Raw genomic sequence first — 16,707 nt, forward strand, 5'->3', positions numbered from 1 at the left:
AGAATTGCGAGTTTGTATCACGCAATTCTGAGAAAAAAAGTCAGAATTGTGAGATAAAAAGTCACAATTACCTCTTTTATTTTTTATTCAGTGGCGGAAACGGGCTTCCATACTAGGGAGATATAAAGTGGAGCCGGAAACAAGACAGAATGAAGGAGAAAGTTAAAAATAAAGAAAATGGACAACTCAGAGGTCCTCCATGAATAATTGTGCACAAATTAACAAAGCACAACTCAGAAATTTAGACCAGATCAGAATAGCAGAGAAATCCAATCTTAGAAATAAAATGGAGCCTAAATGATGGTTACTGTGTGTAATAATAGACTATTTCTCTCTTGATTGTACAAATCAAATAGGAAATTAAAGCATGTCTTGGCTAGATGCATGCGTAGAGAACTTTTGTTCATGTACAAAGTGGAATACAGTAAGCAATTTTATTTTAGCAGCTTAGCATTCAGACTCAGAGGAGATTAAAATCACATTAGAATGAGTACCAAGACTAATGGAGGCCTTTTTGCTTTTCTATCAGACATTTAGATCTATTGATTTGCAGGTAACATCTTGAATGCTGGTATCTCATACTGATCACTTTTGTCTTTATCTGATGAAGCTGACTCATGCACTGTCTGGTCATGCACTGTCTAGTCAAATCTGGCCCGAAGATAGCAGATGGTTCTTTGATTTATTGGTGAAAACATACCAGTGTTGATGTTTCTACTATTTTACAGCCTTCATTGGCCAACAGGACTTTCATTTTTCCAGTGCCATCACTACAAGTAGTTTAAATTAGATGAGATCACATCTGACATCACTGGGGAGAACAACATTTTTGAATTCGAAATTGGCTGCAAATGCTCATCCAAATGCTTGGCCTTTGGTATTTATGCTGACTACTCTTATGATAAACAGATACAGAATTGAATATATTTGAAAAATATGATAAATGCCAATGTAAAAGTGATAAATTTAATTTGCACTCCCTATCTTTCCACTGTCCTTATGTTTCCATTGTGGCCTAAAGGGAAAGCGCCACCAATGATGATAAAAGGGCAGTCATTAAACAACCTCTAAACATTCAGTGGACATGTATGGGAATAAAGTCAAAGGGTAAAGGAGAGGGCTTTCCTGTGATTTGACTGTGAGAACAGAGCTTTTGGTCTAATAGGCTAATAATTAAGGCACCTTGCTTTGAAATGCTGTAAGTCAGGCTTTGACAATCCTGGGATTTAAAAAAAAATTTTTTTTTAGAATTACTATATCAGTGAGAATTACTGTATAAATGAGATCTTTCGTTCTTATGTGGTGGGTGAAAGACATCTTGGTGGACTCATAGAAAGGTCAATGAGCAGACTTGTCCAGAATGGTTTAATTAGCCACTGTATTTAAAAGTATTGGAACCTATTTCTTTCATCGCCTTTATCACTTTATCGCTTTCTCACATTTCTTAGCTTTGGAGAAAATAAGTAGTACAGTCATGAGGTTCACGGATTAAACCATACTTCTCATTTGAAGGGATTAACTACAAGTGGACCGTTTGTTCCAAAGGAGAACCATATGACGCCAAGCATATATTTTTTTTCTTCGCAGGTTATAAGGCCTTACTTAAGTGTCTATCAGGGAAGTTTTGCAATCGGGAGTTCATTGGCATTATGGGCCCCTCTGGGGCTGGAAAGTCCACTTTGATGAACATCCTGGCAGGATACAAGTGAGGGTACAGTATGTGCAAAAGTGATCTGAACAAAAATAGTGAGAAAGCATGCTATACTTTTCTTTCCAGCTGTTTGTATCATTGATAAACTTTTGTTTATATTATTGGTAAACATTTTTTACATTTAATTGTAAAAAATTGCTAATAAATACATTTATTTCTAAATAAAAAAATTAAATTAAATTAAATTAAATCAAATCTTGAAAGTTTTCATACATATCCATTGCTGGTTGTCTTGTGTGTTACAGGGAAACAGGAATGACTGGAGAGATCCTGGTAAATGGAAAGCTCCGAGACCTCCGAACCTTTTGTAAAATGTCCTGTTACATTATGCAAGAGGACAAATTGCTGCCCCACTTGACTGTTCAAGAAGCAATGATGGTGAGTCTGCAGTTTGAATGGTGTAGTAAAGAATGCCCCCTACTGCTTGTTTGGTGCTAATGCTCATATAACAATCACTTCTAAATGCTTAGTCACATGCAGAAAAAACCGTCATTTCTAACAAGGAACACACTGAACTGAATGATTTCTGCACTGTTTTCTAGGTATCAGCCAACCTGAAGCTCAATGAAGACACAGAGGTGAAGAAAGAGCTGGTATGTAAAGCTCATCACCCCATTCAGACTTGCCCCAAATGTGTTTCCCTCTGAAATTTCACCTCCTTTCTGTGTGTTTATATTGGCATGCAGATAAAATAAATTCTGACAGCCCTGGGAGTGTGTCCACACTCGTACTGTGTCTCTCTCTGGGGGGCAGAGTAAGAGGTTGGCTATTGCCCTTGAACTAGTAAACAACCCCCCAGTCATGTTTTTTGATGAGCCCACCAGGTAATAATGTTATCGTATTTAGACACAAATAAAACAGCATTATTTAGATGCTTGTAACATTAAAATATACTGTATATTTTCTGTTGCTTTTTGATTTCAGTGGTTTGGATAGTGCATCCTGTTTCCAGGTAGTGTCATTGATGAAGTCTCTGGCACAAGGAGGGCGAACTATCATTTGCACTATTCACCAGCCCAGTGCCAAACTATTCGAGATGTTTGATAAGGTACAAAGACATGTGCAAATCTTTTTGGAAATCTTCAGATCATTTCAGTCATCATTTGATTCCTTCTGGGTCTCCTTCACAGCTGTATATTTTAAGCCAAGGCCAGTGCATATACAAGGGAAGTGTCCCATACCTCATCCCTTATTTGAGAGGACTGGGTCTTCACTGTCCCACATACCACAATCCTGCAGATTTCAGTAAGTTGTGTTTTATACAGTAAATACTTATACTTACATATTCATATATTGGGGCAGTAAGTTATTTTCAAAGTAATTAATATTGTTATTCATCAAGGATGGTATTAATTGATCAAAAGTGACAGTACTTTTTTTTTTTTACTTTAATGCAAAAGATTTCTGTTTCAAATAAATGCTGTTCTTTTAAACATTTTCTATTTATCAAAGGATCCTGAAAAAAATGTATTACAGTTTCTTAAAAAAAAAAAAGCAGCAACTGTTTTCAACATTGATATTAAGATTAATATAGAACATATTTTAAATTGTAATAAGATTTCACATTATTACTGTTTTCAATGTGATTTTGAAAAAAAAAAGAACTGTCTATATACATTACAAAAAAATCAATAACCAATCATCAATTTGGCACCAATATATCATGCATCATACATTTCTCCTCTGTTTTGTGTTTAGTCATTGAAGTAGCGTCAGGAGAGTACGGGGACTTGAACCCAGTGTTGTTTGAGGCTGTTCAGGGTGGCATGTGTGTTTGGAGCAAAAGTGCAACTGTATCGACAAAACCACAGTAACCCCATGCACTGCAAAATGTGTCAAAGTGAGTGATGCTGTGGATAACATCTGAAATGCTTACTTGCACAAATTGTGGTCAGGATGTTTGCTAGACGAACTGATCCACTGTGTTCAAAAGCCTCCTTCAGCTCAAAATTTACTGATGTAACTGTCTTCTTAGTCTTTTGATGACAGCTGACTGCCAAAGACATGATTATATAAAAGATAATTACAAGCCTGTACTTGGCACAAGAGTACATGTAGTGTCACTGACACCTGCTTTAAATAGTGATGGCTGTCTGGGGCAGATGGTTCATGCTTTAACATAATCTTTTATATTTATTTAATTTTTCTAATGACTCATTTTGCTTTCCTGCACTTGCTTTTACAGGATTCAGGGCATGTTGAGAGCCATACTTTTGCAACAAGCTCTCTGACTCAGTTCTGCATTCTCTTCAAGAGAACATTTATTACAGTATGCAGAGACCAGGTACACTGTTGTTTCATTTAGTTGATATCTGGTATCTCAGTCCTAAACTTTCCTAATTTCAGTTTTGTGACACAATACTTCATTACGAAGATAAATCAGAGTAACTATACCAACACTGAAACTGACAAAAACAATTTTTTGCTGAATTTTGATTGATCTAATATATATACTGTATATATACAGTATATATATATATATATATATATATATATATATAGCTACTGCGTTTTACTTTTGCAGAATAGTTTAAAATGGCGATGAAATGGTTCCTGTTTTTTGCACTAGGTTTTGACACACCTGCGGCTAATGTCACACATCTCCATTGGAGTGCTGATAGGCCTGCTGTACCTCAACATTGGCAATTGCCAGCAAAGTCTTCAACAACACTGGTTTCCTCTTCTTCTCAATGCTCTTTCCCATGTTTGGAGCGCTGATGCCTACAGTTCTTACCTGTAAGTTAGTGAAGAGGCATGTAAGAATGTCATGTCACAGTTTTACTATCAACACATGTAACACAGATTTGGGTCTAAAGTCATGTCCTATATTCATTCAGAGGAAGTAAAAGTGGTTTTTAGATTAATAGATTCTCTGTCCTGTTCAGTTCCCCTAGAGATGGCTGTGTTTCTGAGGGAACATCTAAACTACTGGTACAGCCTGAAGGCTTACTATCTGGCTAAGACAATGGCTGACATTCCATTCCAGGTGGGTGCCTGCCTGCCTAAGTCTTACTGACTCCATTTTATGCATGATATGAGCTGAGCATATTTGAAAAGTGTCGAAAGTTTAGTATAGTGGATCTAAGACAAAGAAAACCAAGGACTTCTATAATTCCTATATTTGATATTGTCATGGGTTTGTCCACTCTTCCTCAGGTCCTTTGTCCCATCATGTACTGCAGTATTGTGTACTGGATGACTGAACAGCCTCCAGAGACAAGCCGCTACTTGCTGTTTTTGGCTTTGTCGATCTGTACAGCTTTAGTAGCCCAGTCTCTTGGACTTCTAGTCGGTGCTGCCTCCACATCCCTTCAGGTACATGTTACAGCTATCATCTCGCTTAGAAGGGCTCCAGACTGCGACTAAAACATTTACAACAATAATTTAAAATCTAGTCAGGACAGCCTTGAAAACTTTCTTCACAGGTGGCCATTTTTGTTGGTCTGGTTACAGCCATTCCAGTCCTACTATTCTCGGGGTTCTCCGTGAACTTTGACACCATTCCAGAATACTTACAATGGAGTTCTTACGTGTCCTATGTCCGGTATGCTATTTATATGTTTATATATACATTTACTAGGCAAATATCAGATTTTCATGCTTGTTTGATTGTGTTTCTGAAAGGTATGGGTTTGAGGGGGTGATTTTGTCCATTTATGGGATGAACCGAACTGAGCTTGAATGTCCAGGGTGGGTTTGCAAGTTCCAAAGACCTGAAGAAGTGCTGCAGTTGTTGGATGTAGAAGATGCCAAGCTTTACATGGACTTCATCATAATGGGGATTTTCTTCTTCATCCTGCGACTCGCCACCTACTTGGTTCTTCGGTACAAAATAAAGTCAGGCCGATAATATTCAAGTCGTGGCCTTGAATGGTCTGCAGCTCCTATAATGTATACACTATAATTTCCAAAGTTGTCATTATCTGCTCAGGAAGGCTAGATTTATTTGATGATCATTTTCGTGCTATGGTTTTTGTTTTTCATTTGGATTAAGTTCATTGTCTATAGAATTGGCTTTAAAATTTTGAGTAAATACTTCCATGTTGTTCAGTGTTACATTGATGCAGTACCAGGTGTTGGAAAAATTTGGTGTTATGCAAGGCTGCTAATGTATATCCAAATTCAAGATATGATGCCAAATTTAAATACGCAAATTATAATTTACTGATCTTTATCTATTCATTACGGCAGTTTTCAAACTCGTTTAACTCTGGCTTTAAGCTTACACTAACACTGATGTATTTTTTTATACTCAGAGCAAATTAGAATGAAGATTTGTGCATTTCCAGTTTCAGAAAGCTCATCATGAACATGCTTAGCCTGAGATGAGGATGTTTACATATTGCACAAGTTCGAAAAGGGGTTTAATTCAAACCAGAAGACTGTGAAGATTCACACAGTGCCTGTGTTTCTATTAAACCACTGTATCAGTCTTTTTGTATAGTAGATTTTATTAGTTTTCTTTCTTTTTTGATTATTTAGTATTTTTGCCTAGAGATTTTATGTAACTACCTGGTGCTAAAATGTATGTATTAAAACAAAGTTATAATTTTTTAGACCAACAAACTTTCATACTATGTATATCAGCAGTGTATTGCTTAAACATGTCTTACTGCCAAACGTACCTAGTGTGTTTAAAAATAAAATTATGAAATCCATCAGAAGTGCAGTTGCAACTGCAATCTTCTTGAGTGTAGTATTCATAGTGGTTCATATGAGGACATAGAACAATAAAAAAATGCTTTATCATTTATTTTCCCCCTTACAACAAATAACAATGAAGCCATCAGGCAGTAAGTACCTTTTAGACAATTTTATTTTTTTTTTTACATTGACTAATTCTGACTCACTGAACTAAACCTGAAGAATAGCATGTGCAAAAGAAACTAAAGCAGCCCCACCTGTATGCTTCATCAAAGAACCTTTCTAAGAATTATTCTGAATAACCCAGAATCCCTTGGAGCTGCAAAGAGCTTACAGTGGTTGAAGCATTCATCATCCTTCAGGAACCCGTATACAGCTCCATATATAGAACTTGTTGGACTTGATACTGAAAACTGTGAGTCGGTTTGATCAGGGCAGTCCAAAGTAAAACAGCTTGTATCCGGCATTAAGTAAAATTGTGTAAATTAAATTAACGGTGGGCCTATAAAATTGTGAAATGCAGAATGATTTTGCTGTCTGAATACACCATATTAACTGATGGCAGTTTCAGACTTAAAACCGAAGCAGCACAGAAGAAAGCTTGTCTTTTGTAGATTTAAAGCTGCTGGTAGGATAACTTTACAAAGTCACTGTGCAAATACATCAATGCTAAAGCAGCATATGAGACTTCACGATGTCTATTTTATAGCTTTTATTTAGTCATGTGGCTTTTGCTACAGCGTCGTAAAAAAGAAGAGCAAAGTGTGTATGTGGGCGGTACTACGACTGACTTGCAGGAAGACGGAGGCATGGAGCGGTACGCTCACATCATCCTGCCGCAGAATGGACGCTTTCCTCGGCTGTGATCCGAATGTCAGAACGCTGGTAGAGTCCTGGGAAAGTCAATGAAGAATTCACCTTATATAGAGCCTCTAGATTAGGTAAAGATCTACAGCAATTACCAGCATCTTAATCGTTACGTCTGGTTTCTCATGTGAATAAGAGTAGTCGCTATGTTGCTCTGATTCAGTGACGTAACGGTTGTTTATACATATTGAAATTAAACGCACGCCATGACCCTTCTGAAACCATAAGAGCTGAGTTTGCGTCGAATTCCAGAACAGAACTATATGGAATCTTTCATTTACGCTTGAGTATGCATGTCAGGCACGTTCACATTTATAGACAAACTGTTTGACCTGTATATGTTTAAAAATTGCATATGGATATGGAATTTTTTATAGACAAGGAAACTGCGAGCAAGAGCTATTCAAGTCAGATGAAAAACAAAAAAACAAATGACATGCTTGTAATGAGTTTTGAATTTACTGTACTATTTCTAGAGAGTGGCAACTGTACTACTCAATGGTTGACGTGGTGATTGAACACAGTACGCGGAAAAACAATATACCTACAGTAGTTGTTTTATTTTAAAAGAGAAAACCTACAGTAGTAAATAGGTTTAAAGGGCTACAGTTGTATTTACAGCACTTTATGGTATCAGCTAAGCTTTCTTTAAGCTTGTGACTTTAAAAAGGGGCCCCAATAAATCTTAATATTATTTAAATTTAGTTGTATTAACATAATCTTAATTAAAATGCTTTAAAAACACTTAAAATAAAGATGTACAACATTCAACTGATGTCACATTTTTTAGTTTATTTATTTTTTTATTACAACAGAAGTTGACAGCCACTATTCTAAACTGGTCGCTGGATGAATTATGTTGTAAATTACTTAATGAAAATGAGTTTCCAGTGTTGGTTTAGGTACAGGTGTGGTGACAGGTCACACCTTCTTAGTGTCTTGCTCATAGTCATCGTCACATTCGCAAGAGGGAAAACATTTTCTGTTGTGTATTAAACGCAGATGAAGACCAATCACTTGACCTTCTTGATTAATCATCAATATTAACTTGACTGATGAATTTCAGCTAATCTTGCATATGTAAAGAATTGTTTTTTAAATATATGTATTCTTCCTGTCTGGATTTGAATTAGAAGCTATCTTAAATAGCACATTGGTCACACTTAGTGATGCATCATGCAGTTTCTTTAGATAATGGACATTACCAAAATTAACACTTTGGGTGTGTTGTTAAATGAATGTGTATCATGTAACTGTGTAGTCTAAGTGTCATGTATCATTGAAACACAAAGCCAAAGGAGGGACCTTACAAGGTTTGGCTTGATTTTGTCAGGTGCATTTACGTTACTGTGTTGATTGTAGCATTTGTTTACCTGTTCAACACAATTTCCAGACCTGTCTAACCTTTTAAGTCTCTATGACAAAACATATCATCCTTTAGGGGTTATTTTAAAGTCGAAATGTGGCGATTTGGGAGGCCATCGGGAACAGAAGTGTTAAGATGGAGATGCCAAGGGTCACCAAGAGATGTCTGCTGCAAACTTCACACCAGGGCTCTTCAGAAAAGTAGGTGTTTGATATTCTTAAAGTATTTAAAATATCCATTAATCAAATGTTAGGTTTATTTTTATTTATTTATCTAAAAGATAATATATGTATGCAGTCTGCCGTGTACAAAAGTTTGGAAAAATTAGGATTTTTTTTTTTTAAAGAAGTCTTTTATGCTCACCAAGGCTACATTTATTATATAAAAAATACAGTACGAACGGTAATATTGTAAAATATTATTACAATTTAAAATAACTTCCTATTGTAATATATTTTAAAATGTAATTTATTCCTGTGATGGCAAAGCTACATTTTCAGCAGTCATTACTCCAGTCTTCAGTCAGTGTCACATGATCTTTCAGAAATCATTCTAATATGCTGATTTGGTGCATACGAAACGTTTCTTATTATTAGCAATGTTGAAAACAGTTCCATATTTCTATGGAAGCTGTGATTCTTTGATTAATTTTTTTTAGTCTTTGCTGAATAATGTCTTTTAAAAATAATGCAGAAAATTAGGTTTTTTGGTTTGTATAATTAAAGAAATAACAATTGTTTATTTCAGCCTTTAACTTAAACCTCCGATCAGTTGGCATCTGTGGTAGCGTAAATCGGCATCACTTCTCATTTCCAACGTAAGTATAATGTTTTCAGTTTCATGTGTTTTCAGTGAATATGTTTTGATATTACTTGTGTTTTGTCTCATCAGCAAGACAACAAGCTCTTATAGAAATACATGGAGAGAACTGAGAACATCTATGTGCTATTCCATCTCTGGATTCAACCCTAGGTTCTTTTGTACGTATGAACCCGTCACAGGTGAGTTTATGCATAAATCAATACATTTCGATGGCATATTACTCCCATGTTAGTGATTTAGAAGATTAAGTTCCCTCTTAATGCATCAAAATTCAGCTCGTAAAATAGCAGTGTCTTTCATGTTTGTATTATAATTAACCCGCAGATCCCATTGAGATCCACAAACACAAGCTGACATTATGGTTCAGTCACCTTCCTCAAGAGGAGAGGCAATTCGGTGGCTACTTTTCTTCTGAAACTATGCATGTGGAGCCACTTATCTTAGAGCGTCATCCAGATGAGGACAGAGGTCTTAATCCCTTCAAGGAAAAGACAGGCATATCTACACGTCCCTCTCTCACAGTTGAGCAGCTCTTTGATGCTAACAATAATGGAAACAAGGCACGAGGACTAAATGTTTTGCTCTATGGGGCTGTCGGCACGGGGAAAAGTACTGTCATCCGCAAACTGATGCTGGATTGGTGTGCCGGATCTGTTTTCTCCCAGTTCAAACTTGTGTTGCCCTTCTCTTGTGAGGATCTTTCCCATTTATCCAAACCAACATCCCTCCGAGACCTTGTGGGCAGGAAATACATGCACCTTCGCAAGACACCTTATCTTAGTGGAGATAATGACAAGGCTAAGGATGTCCTCTTCATCTTTAATGGAATGGAGAAGATGAAGCTGGATTTTCGCATCGGTTCCACAGAGTTATGCAGCGATCCCAATGAGGCTCTCCCATCAGGAGCTGTTGTTGTTAATCTGCTTAGGAAATACCTGCTACCTGAGGTATGAGGCTCAGATCTTTGAAGCTTTTTACTCTGTGACCTGGCATGTTGAATGATGTCATGTTCCAGATTAAATTGGTTGTGGTTTTGTGACGCAAATTGCAGTACCTTGGTTAATGACACGACACTCATTTTTGTTCAGATCTATTCATTTTTTAAAAATACATTTAAATGCACTTCATAAATACAGTAACTTGAATACACCTGATCTGTGATGCACATTTTCATTGAATTTAACTTGAACATTTTGATATTTTTATAGTAATGAAGAAAAAGCCGTTAGAAGAATGAAATTCTTCAAATGTGATTTTTTTTGTTTTTAACAAATAATTATAATTATAATTTATCATTATAATTATCAGAAGTAGTAGTAGTAATATTAGTTTTATATTTGCAGCATTTTTAGAATTTCTGAATTTAAATTATTTTTAATTTTTATCATAATGAAGAAAAAGCCTCATCAAAAGAATTAAATTCTTGAAAATAAATATTTTTATTAGGAGTATCTTTAAAAGAAAAGCAGTGAAGTCATTTTGTTATTTTGTTCAAATTAATGATATTTGAAAAAAAAAACTGTCTGACAGTTCAAAGTCATGTGGTGCTACCAACATACAAAATAAAAAACATAAAAGGAAATTATATCATAAAGAGCCTGCGTGTCAGGGTCAGTAAGTTTGTTATAATATTAGATCATTTGAGACTTTTATGACAAACAGGTTTTTCATATTTATGAATTCATTAATCATATTATTTTTTATCTTCAAAATATTTTTAAAACTCTTTGGAAAGTAATGATTAAGATGTGCATACATTTAAAAGTATTTTATTATTATTAATATTATATTAAATAATATATCAATTAATTGCTTTATACTTGGTTACACTAAATTTCATTTTAGAGTCATCTACACTTAAAAATGGTATGAAAGTCTTTCAAAACCATATGAAACCAACATGTATTCAAAGAATACCTTTCTGAGAACTGAGCACATGTGGACAATTACTTTTCATTGACCCCCACCTTTAGATGAAAGTTTAATGTGTAATTAATAGCTGCTAAGATCTGTTGCTTTTCTTACAGGCCAGCATTTTGGTTACAACCAGACTATCTGCTGTGGACAGAGTTCCTAAAAAATACATATATCGTTATGTACAAATCTGTGGCTTCAATGATCCTCATCGCCAGAGAGCCTACTTCACCAGCAGGCTCTTGCAACAGAATGAAGGCAAGCCGGGCAAGGTGGCTGAGACGCTCATAGAAATGCTTTACCTAAATCTACAGCGGGAGAGTCAGTTAGCAACTGCCTGCTTCTTACCATCTTACTGCTGGCTCACATGTGCCACTCTTCATTTATTGCATTTTACTGATACAAAGTCACCAATTCGAACCCTCACTGGCATCTACACCAGCTTCATGAGGCTCAACTTTGGAGGAGAAGTGATAACTGTGGATGGAAACGTCTCTTCACAAGAGCAACAGAACTCATTAATGCTCTATGTGGTCCGTACTGTTGGTAAACTAGCTTTTGATGGCATCACCAACAAGCGGACGTCGTTCTCCGCTGAAGAACTGGAGCAGTGGGTTGGCGGCAAGACTAAAACGGACGAAGAGCTCCAGCAACTGGCTGTGTTTCGCACAGATGTGCTTGACTTCTTTCTGGTTCCTCGCAATGATCATGGTACAGATCCCGAATCTGGTGGTAGGCGCTACGTGTTTGCTGTTCCCGCCATGCAGGAATATCTAGCCGCTCTTTATGTTGTTCTTGGCGAGAACAAAAGCGTCCTGGAGAAGTTGACGAAGGAGGTTTCGGAGGCTTTGGGACAAGCCAGTGAGGACATCACAAGCCTCCTGAGCATCCTCTCTAAAATCATACCTTTTCGAATCTTTGCCATTTTCAATTTGCTTAAGTTGTTCCCGAAACTCTTTGAGCGAGTCAGCAGCCACAGCAAAGGGCGTATTGCAAGCACCATGGCGGCGGAAATGTTTCGTTCGGAGGACAGCTTCAATGAAGATGTTTTGGACCAGGTGGAACAAAGTCTGCTGGGAGTGCATGGTCCACAGCCACAGGAGGAAACCTACACAAGAGCGTTTGAGCTCTACCCTATCTTCATGGGTGGACTTCTTCATTACGGGAACCGGAGGCTGTTAGACCAGCTCGGATGCAGCATCAAGAGTCACACGGTTTCTCAGATCACCCGTGCGCTGAGGAAACACCTGATCAAGGAGAGCCAGAAGAAGCAGCCTCCTGAGGAGCTCATGGACCTTCTGGTCCTGCTGTATGAGTTCCAGAACCCTCGACTCACAGCTGAAGTCCTGCAGTCCATCAAGACCATCAACTTGTCGACTGTGCGCATGACGCCACACAAGTGCTTCGTGCTGAGCACGGTTCTGAGCTGCACGAGCTCAAGCTTCCACCTGAACGAGCTCAACCTCTCCTCCTGCCACATCACTCCAGAGTTACTGCAGATGCTTTGGCCAGCCTTCCATCACACTAGCAACCTCAAGTGAGACATGCTCTTACCATAGAGAAAACTAATCAGTGTTTTGCATGCTTGAATCATGTAGTTCTGTGCATAAAATTGGAAACCTTTGAAGCAGACTGATCTTTAGATCTAGCTAAATTTGATACTAATACATGTTTGAAATCCAGTTAGTTAGTGCACACCAGGGCTTATCAACTAGCAGTCTGCTGTTTAAAAATAAATAGTTAGAATATATATTTCTTTATTAGTTTCAGATGTATAATTTATGAAAATTGTTTCTTTGCTCTCCATCCAGACCTCACCTGCTTAAATCAGCCTAAGATAGATTTTATGGTCTTACCTGGTTCTCTTAATATGACCTGATGAAAAGTGCCCTAAACCAGGCAACAGACTAGCCTGACCAGTCTTAGATACCAGCTAAGACCAGCAAACCATTTTTTTTCTTCCAGTTTTGCTTTTGAAAACAAGGAATGTATTTAGGGCTGCACAATTAATCAAATTTCTAATCGCGATTATTCTACGTGCTTAAGATGCGTTTTTTTCTTTCTACATGTTATCTTAAGGGTTTTTCCCATTATTTAAATTTTCGTTTTAGTATAACATTATAATACCATTCATATTTGTACTTTTTTTATAATTTAAAGAAGAAACCAATCCGATGTATAGTTGACATTTGAGGCTTAATATTATAGAAAAGCACTAAAGGTTTTTCAGTTAGAGTGTTTTCAGCTTGTTTATTTTCATATAAAAATACGGCATGCAGTTGCATTAAACAATGGTATAAACATCATTCAATGTAAATCGTGATAGTCGTAATTAATAATCGCAATTACAATTTCAAAGGAATAATCGACTATTATGATTTTTGTCATAATCGTGCAGCCCTAAATGTATTGGTGAACTTTCACAATAAAAAAAAAACTAATGAAAAAACACCACTATTCAGAGGTTTTGGTCAGTATTTTTTTAACGAATTAAACTTTTATTCAGCAAGGGTGCATTAAATTGATCAAAAATGACAGTAAAGACATTTAGAATGTTTCAAAAGATTGAAAGTTTCTATACATTAAAGAATTCTGAAAAAAATGTATCACAGTTTCACCATGGCGGCGGAAATGTTTCGTTCGGAGGACAGCTTCAATGAAGATGTTTTGGACCAGGTGGAACAAAGCCTCCTAGGAGTGCATGGTCCACAGCCACAGGAGGAAACCTACACAAGAGCGTTTGAGCTCTACCCTATCTTCATGGGTGGACTTCTTCATTACGGGAACCGGAGGCTGTTAGACCAGCTCGGATGCAGCATCAAGAGTCACACGGTTTCTCAGATCACCCGTGCGCTGAGGAAACACCTGATCAAGGAGAGCCAGAAGAAGCAGCCTCCTGAGGAGCTCATGGACCTTCTGGTCCTGCTGTATGAGTTCCAGAACCCTCGACTCACAGCTGAAGTCCTGCAGTCCATCAAGACCATCAACTTGTCGACTGTGCGCATGACGCCACACAAGTGCTTCGTGCTGAGCACGGTTCTGAGCTGCACGAGCTCAAGCTTCCACCTGAACGAGCTCAACCTCTCGTCCTGCCACATCACTCCAGAGTTACTGCAGATGCTTTGGCCAGCCTTCCATCACACTAGCAACCTCAAGTGAGACATGCTCTTACCATAGAGAAAACTAATCAGTGTTTTGCATGCTTGAATCATGTAGTTCTGTGCATAAAATTGGAAACCTTTGAAGCAGACTGATCTTTAGATCTAGCTAAATTTGATACTAATACATGTTTGAAATCCAGTTAGTTAGTGCACACCAGGGCTTATCAACTAGCAGTCTGCTGTTTAAAAATAAATAGTTAGAATATATATTTCTTTATTAGTTTCAGATGTATAATTTATGAAAATTGTTTCTTTGCTCTCCATCCAGACCTCACCTGCTTAAATCAGCCTAAGATAGATTTTATGGTCTTACCTGGTTCTCTTAATATGACCTGATGAAAAGTGCCCTAAACCAGGCAACAGACTAGCCTGACCAGTCTTAGATACCAGCTAAGACCAGCAAACCATTTTTTTTCTTCCAGTTTTGCTTTTGAAAACAAGGAATGTATTTAGGGCTGCACAATTAATCAAATTTCTAATCGCGATTATTCTACGTGCTTAAGATGCGTTTTTTTCTTTCTACATGTTATCTTAAGGGTTTTTCCCATTATTTAAATTTTCGTTTTAGTATAACATTATAATACCATTCATATTTGTACTTTTTTTATAATTTAAAGAAGAAACCAATCCGATGTATAGTTGACATTTGAGGCTTAATATTATAGAAAAGCACTAAAGGTTTTTCAGTTAGAGTGTTTTCAGCTTGTTTATTTTCATATAAAAATACGGCATGCAGTTGCATTAAACAATGGTATAAACATCATTCAATGTAAATCGTGATAGTCGTAATTAATAATCGCAATTACAATTTCAAAGGAATAATCGACTATTATGATTTTTGTCATAATCGTGCAGCCCTAAATGTATTGGTGAACTTTCACAATAAAAAAAAAACTAATGAAAAAACACCACTATTCAGAGGTTTTGGTCAGTATTTTTTTAACGAATTAAACTTTTATTCAGCAAGGGTGCATTAAATTGATCAAAAATGACAGTAAAGACATTTAGAATGTTTCAAAAGATTGAAAGTTTCTATACATTAAAGAATTCTGAAAAAAATGTATCACAGTTTCCAAAACAATATTAAGCAGCACAGTTGTTTTCAACATTGATAATAATAAGAAATCTTTCCTGAGCAGCAAATGAGCATGATTTCTGAAGGATCATGTGATACTAAAGACTGGAGTAAAGGTTGCAGAAAAAATATTCAAATAGACAGCTATTTTAAATTGAAATAATATTTCACAATATTAGTCTTTTGTTGTATTTTTGTTAGATGCACAGTAAAAGTGCTAGAATTTGATAATTACTTTTATTAATGTATTAATATTAATCATTTATTAATTTTGATTTAATAATCACGTTTTATGAATAACACAGACGTTTGTAATGTGCTGCATCTTATTGAGTGAAAGTAACTAACTGAGGGCTGGTTTGTTTGTCTTGATATTGTGGTCTTAATGGACCTTTAACATGCAACTTTTCATTATGGATTCAACTGTTGCCTTCAAGTTGCTTTGCTTGCAGAATGCAGTCAGTAATAAATACTTCTAAGCACAATTACCTCATTAGTTATTGATTTTCTGCCTGAGAAATCGACAAACTAATGGTACACATGTGTGTTTTTGCTCACTGTGTGTTTACAGTCTCCAGTTTAACAGCCTGGGTCCTGAGTCCTGCATTCTACTGCGAGATCTCCTGCTTGAGCCTAACTGTACTATTAAGTCATTACAGTAAGCCTACTTTCAATAGCACATTATTACTGTGATATATTCATGGTTGAGGAGGTAGGTTACATTTTAACTGACAAAAACAATAACAAGTGCTCGACAAAACATGTCCCAGAATGTATATATTTATTAGTGTTATTTTAGTATTATTTAAATACCATTCATTTTTATTCAAGTTTTGAATTAGGTTTTTGTTTTTATATTTTCAGTTTTTATTTTAAATGTATTTAAATTTTTAATTGTGTTATGTTTTTGTAATTTTTATTATTATTATTTTTAAATATTGTAGATATACTATTTATGTTTAAGTCATTTTTATTTCAGTTTTAGTTTTTATTTATTTCCAGTTTATTTTAGTGCTTCAAATTAAACTTATTTCATTTAGTTGCTAAGCCATTTCAAATTTTCATTTAGTTTTTCATCCTTCATTTTTCCATTCTTCATTTCATTTCAGCTTTATTTTTTTTTATTTTTGGTAATAATAATGTATGT

General features: G+C 36.1%; 1 protein-coding gene and 1 pseudogene across 1 annotated transcript in view; both read left to right on the top strand.

Annotated features, from left to right (window-relative positions):
• The window catches only part of LOC107690469 (ATP-binding cassette sub-family G member 4-like), a 6,713-nt pseudogene extending 1,152 nt beyond the window's left edge, over nucleotides 1-5,561 (top strand).
• A 1,586-nt stretch (nucleotides 5,562-7,147) lies between these two features.
• LOC107690451 (NLR family member X1-like) overlaps nucleotides 7,148-16,707 on the top strand; it is an 11,905-nt gene continuing 2,345 nt past the window's right edge. Inside the window, exons 1-7 of the mRNA XM_016488800.1 lie at nucleotides 7,148-7,296; nucleotides 8,664-8,788; nucleotides 9,336-9,405; nucleotides 9,480-9,589; nucleotides 9,735-10,357; nucleotides 11,438-12,861; nucleotides 16,132-16,218. Coding sequence (XP_016344286.1) covers nucleotides 8,683-8,788; nucleotides 9,336-9,405; nucleotides 9,480-9,589; nucleotides 9,735-10,357; nucleotides 11,438-12,861; nucleotides 16,132-16,218 — 2,420 coding nt within the window. The 5' untranslated portion in view covers nucleotides 7,148-7,296; nucleotides 8,664-8,682. The remainder of the gene's footprint in view (nucleotides 7,297-8,663; nucleotides 8,789-9,335; nucleotides 9,406-9,479; nucleotides 9,590-9,734; nucleotides 10,358-11,437; nucleotides 12,862-16,131; nucleotides 16,219-16,707) is intronic.

The sequence above is a fragment of the Sinocyclocheilus anshuiensis genome, unplaced genomic scaffold (assembly GCF_001515605.1).
Source record: "Sinocyclocheilus anshuiensis isolate Anshui unplaced genomic scaffold, SAMN03320099.WGS_v1.1 scaffold1455, whole genome shotgun sequence".
NCBI classification, from domain to species: domain Eukaryota; kingdom Metazoa; phylum Chordata; class Actinopteri; order Cypriniformes; family Cyprinidae; genus Sinocyclocheilus; species Sinocyclocheilus anshuiensis.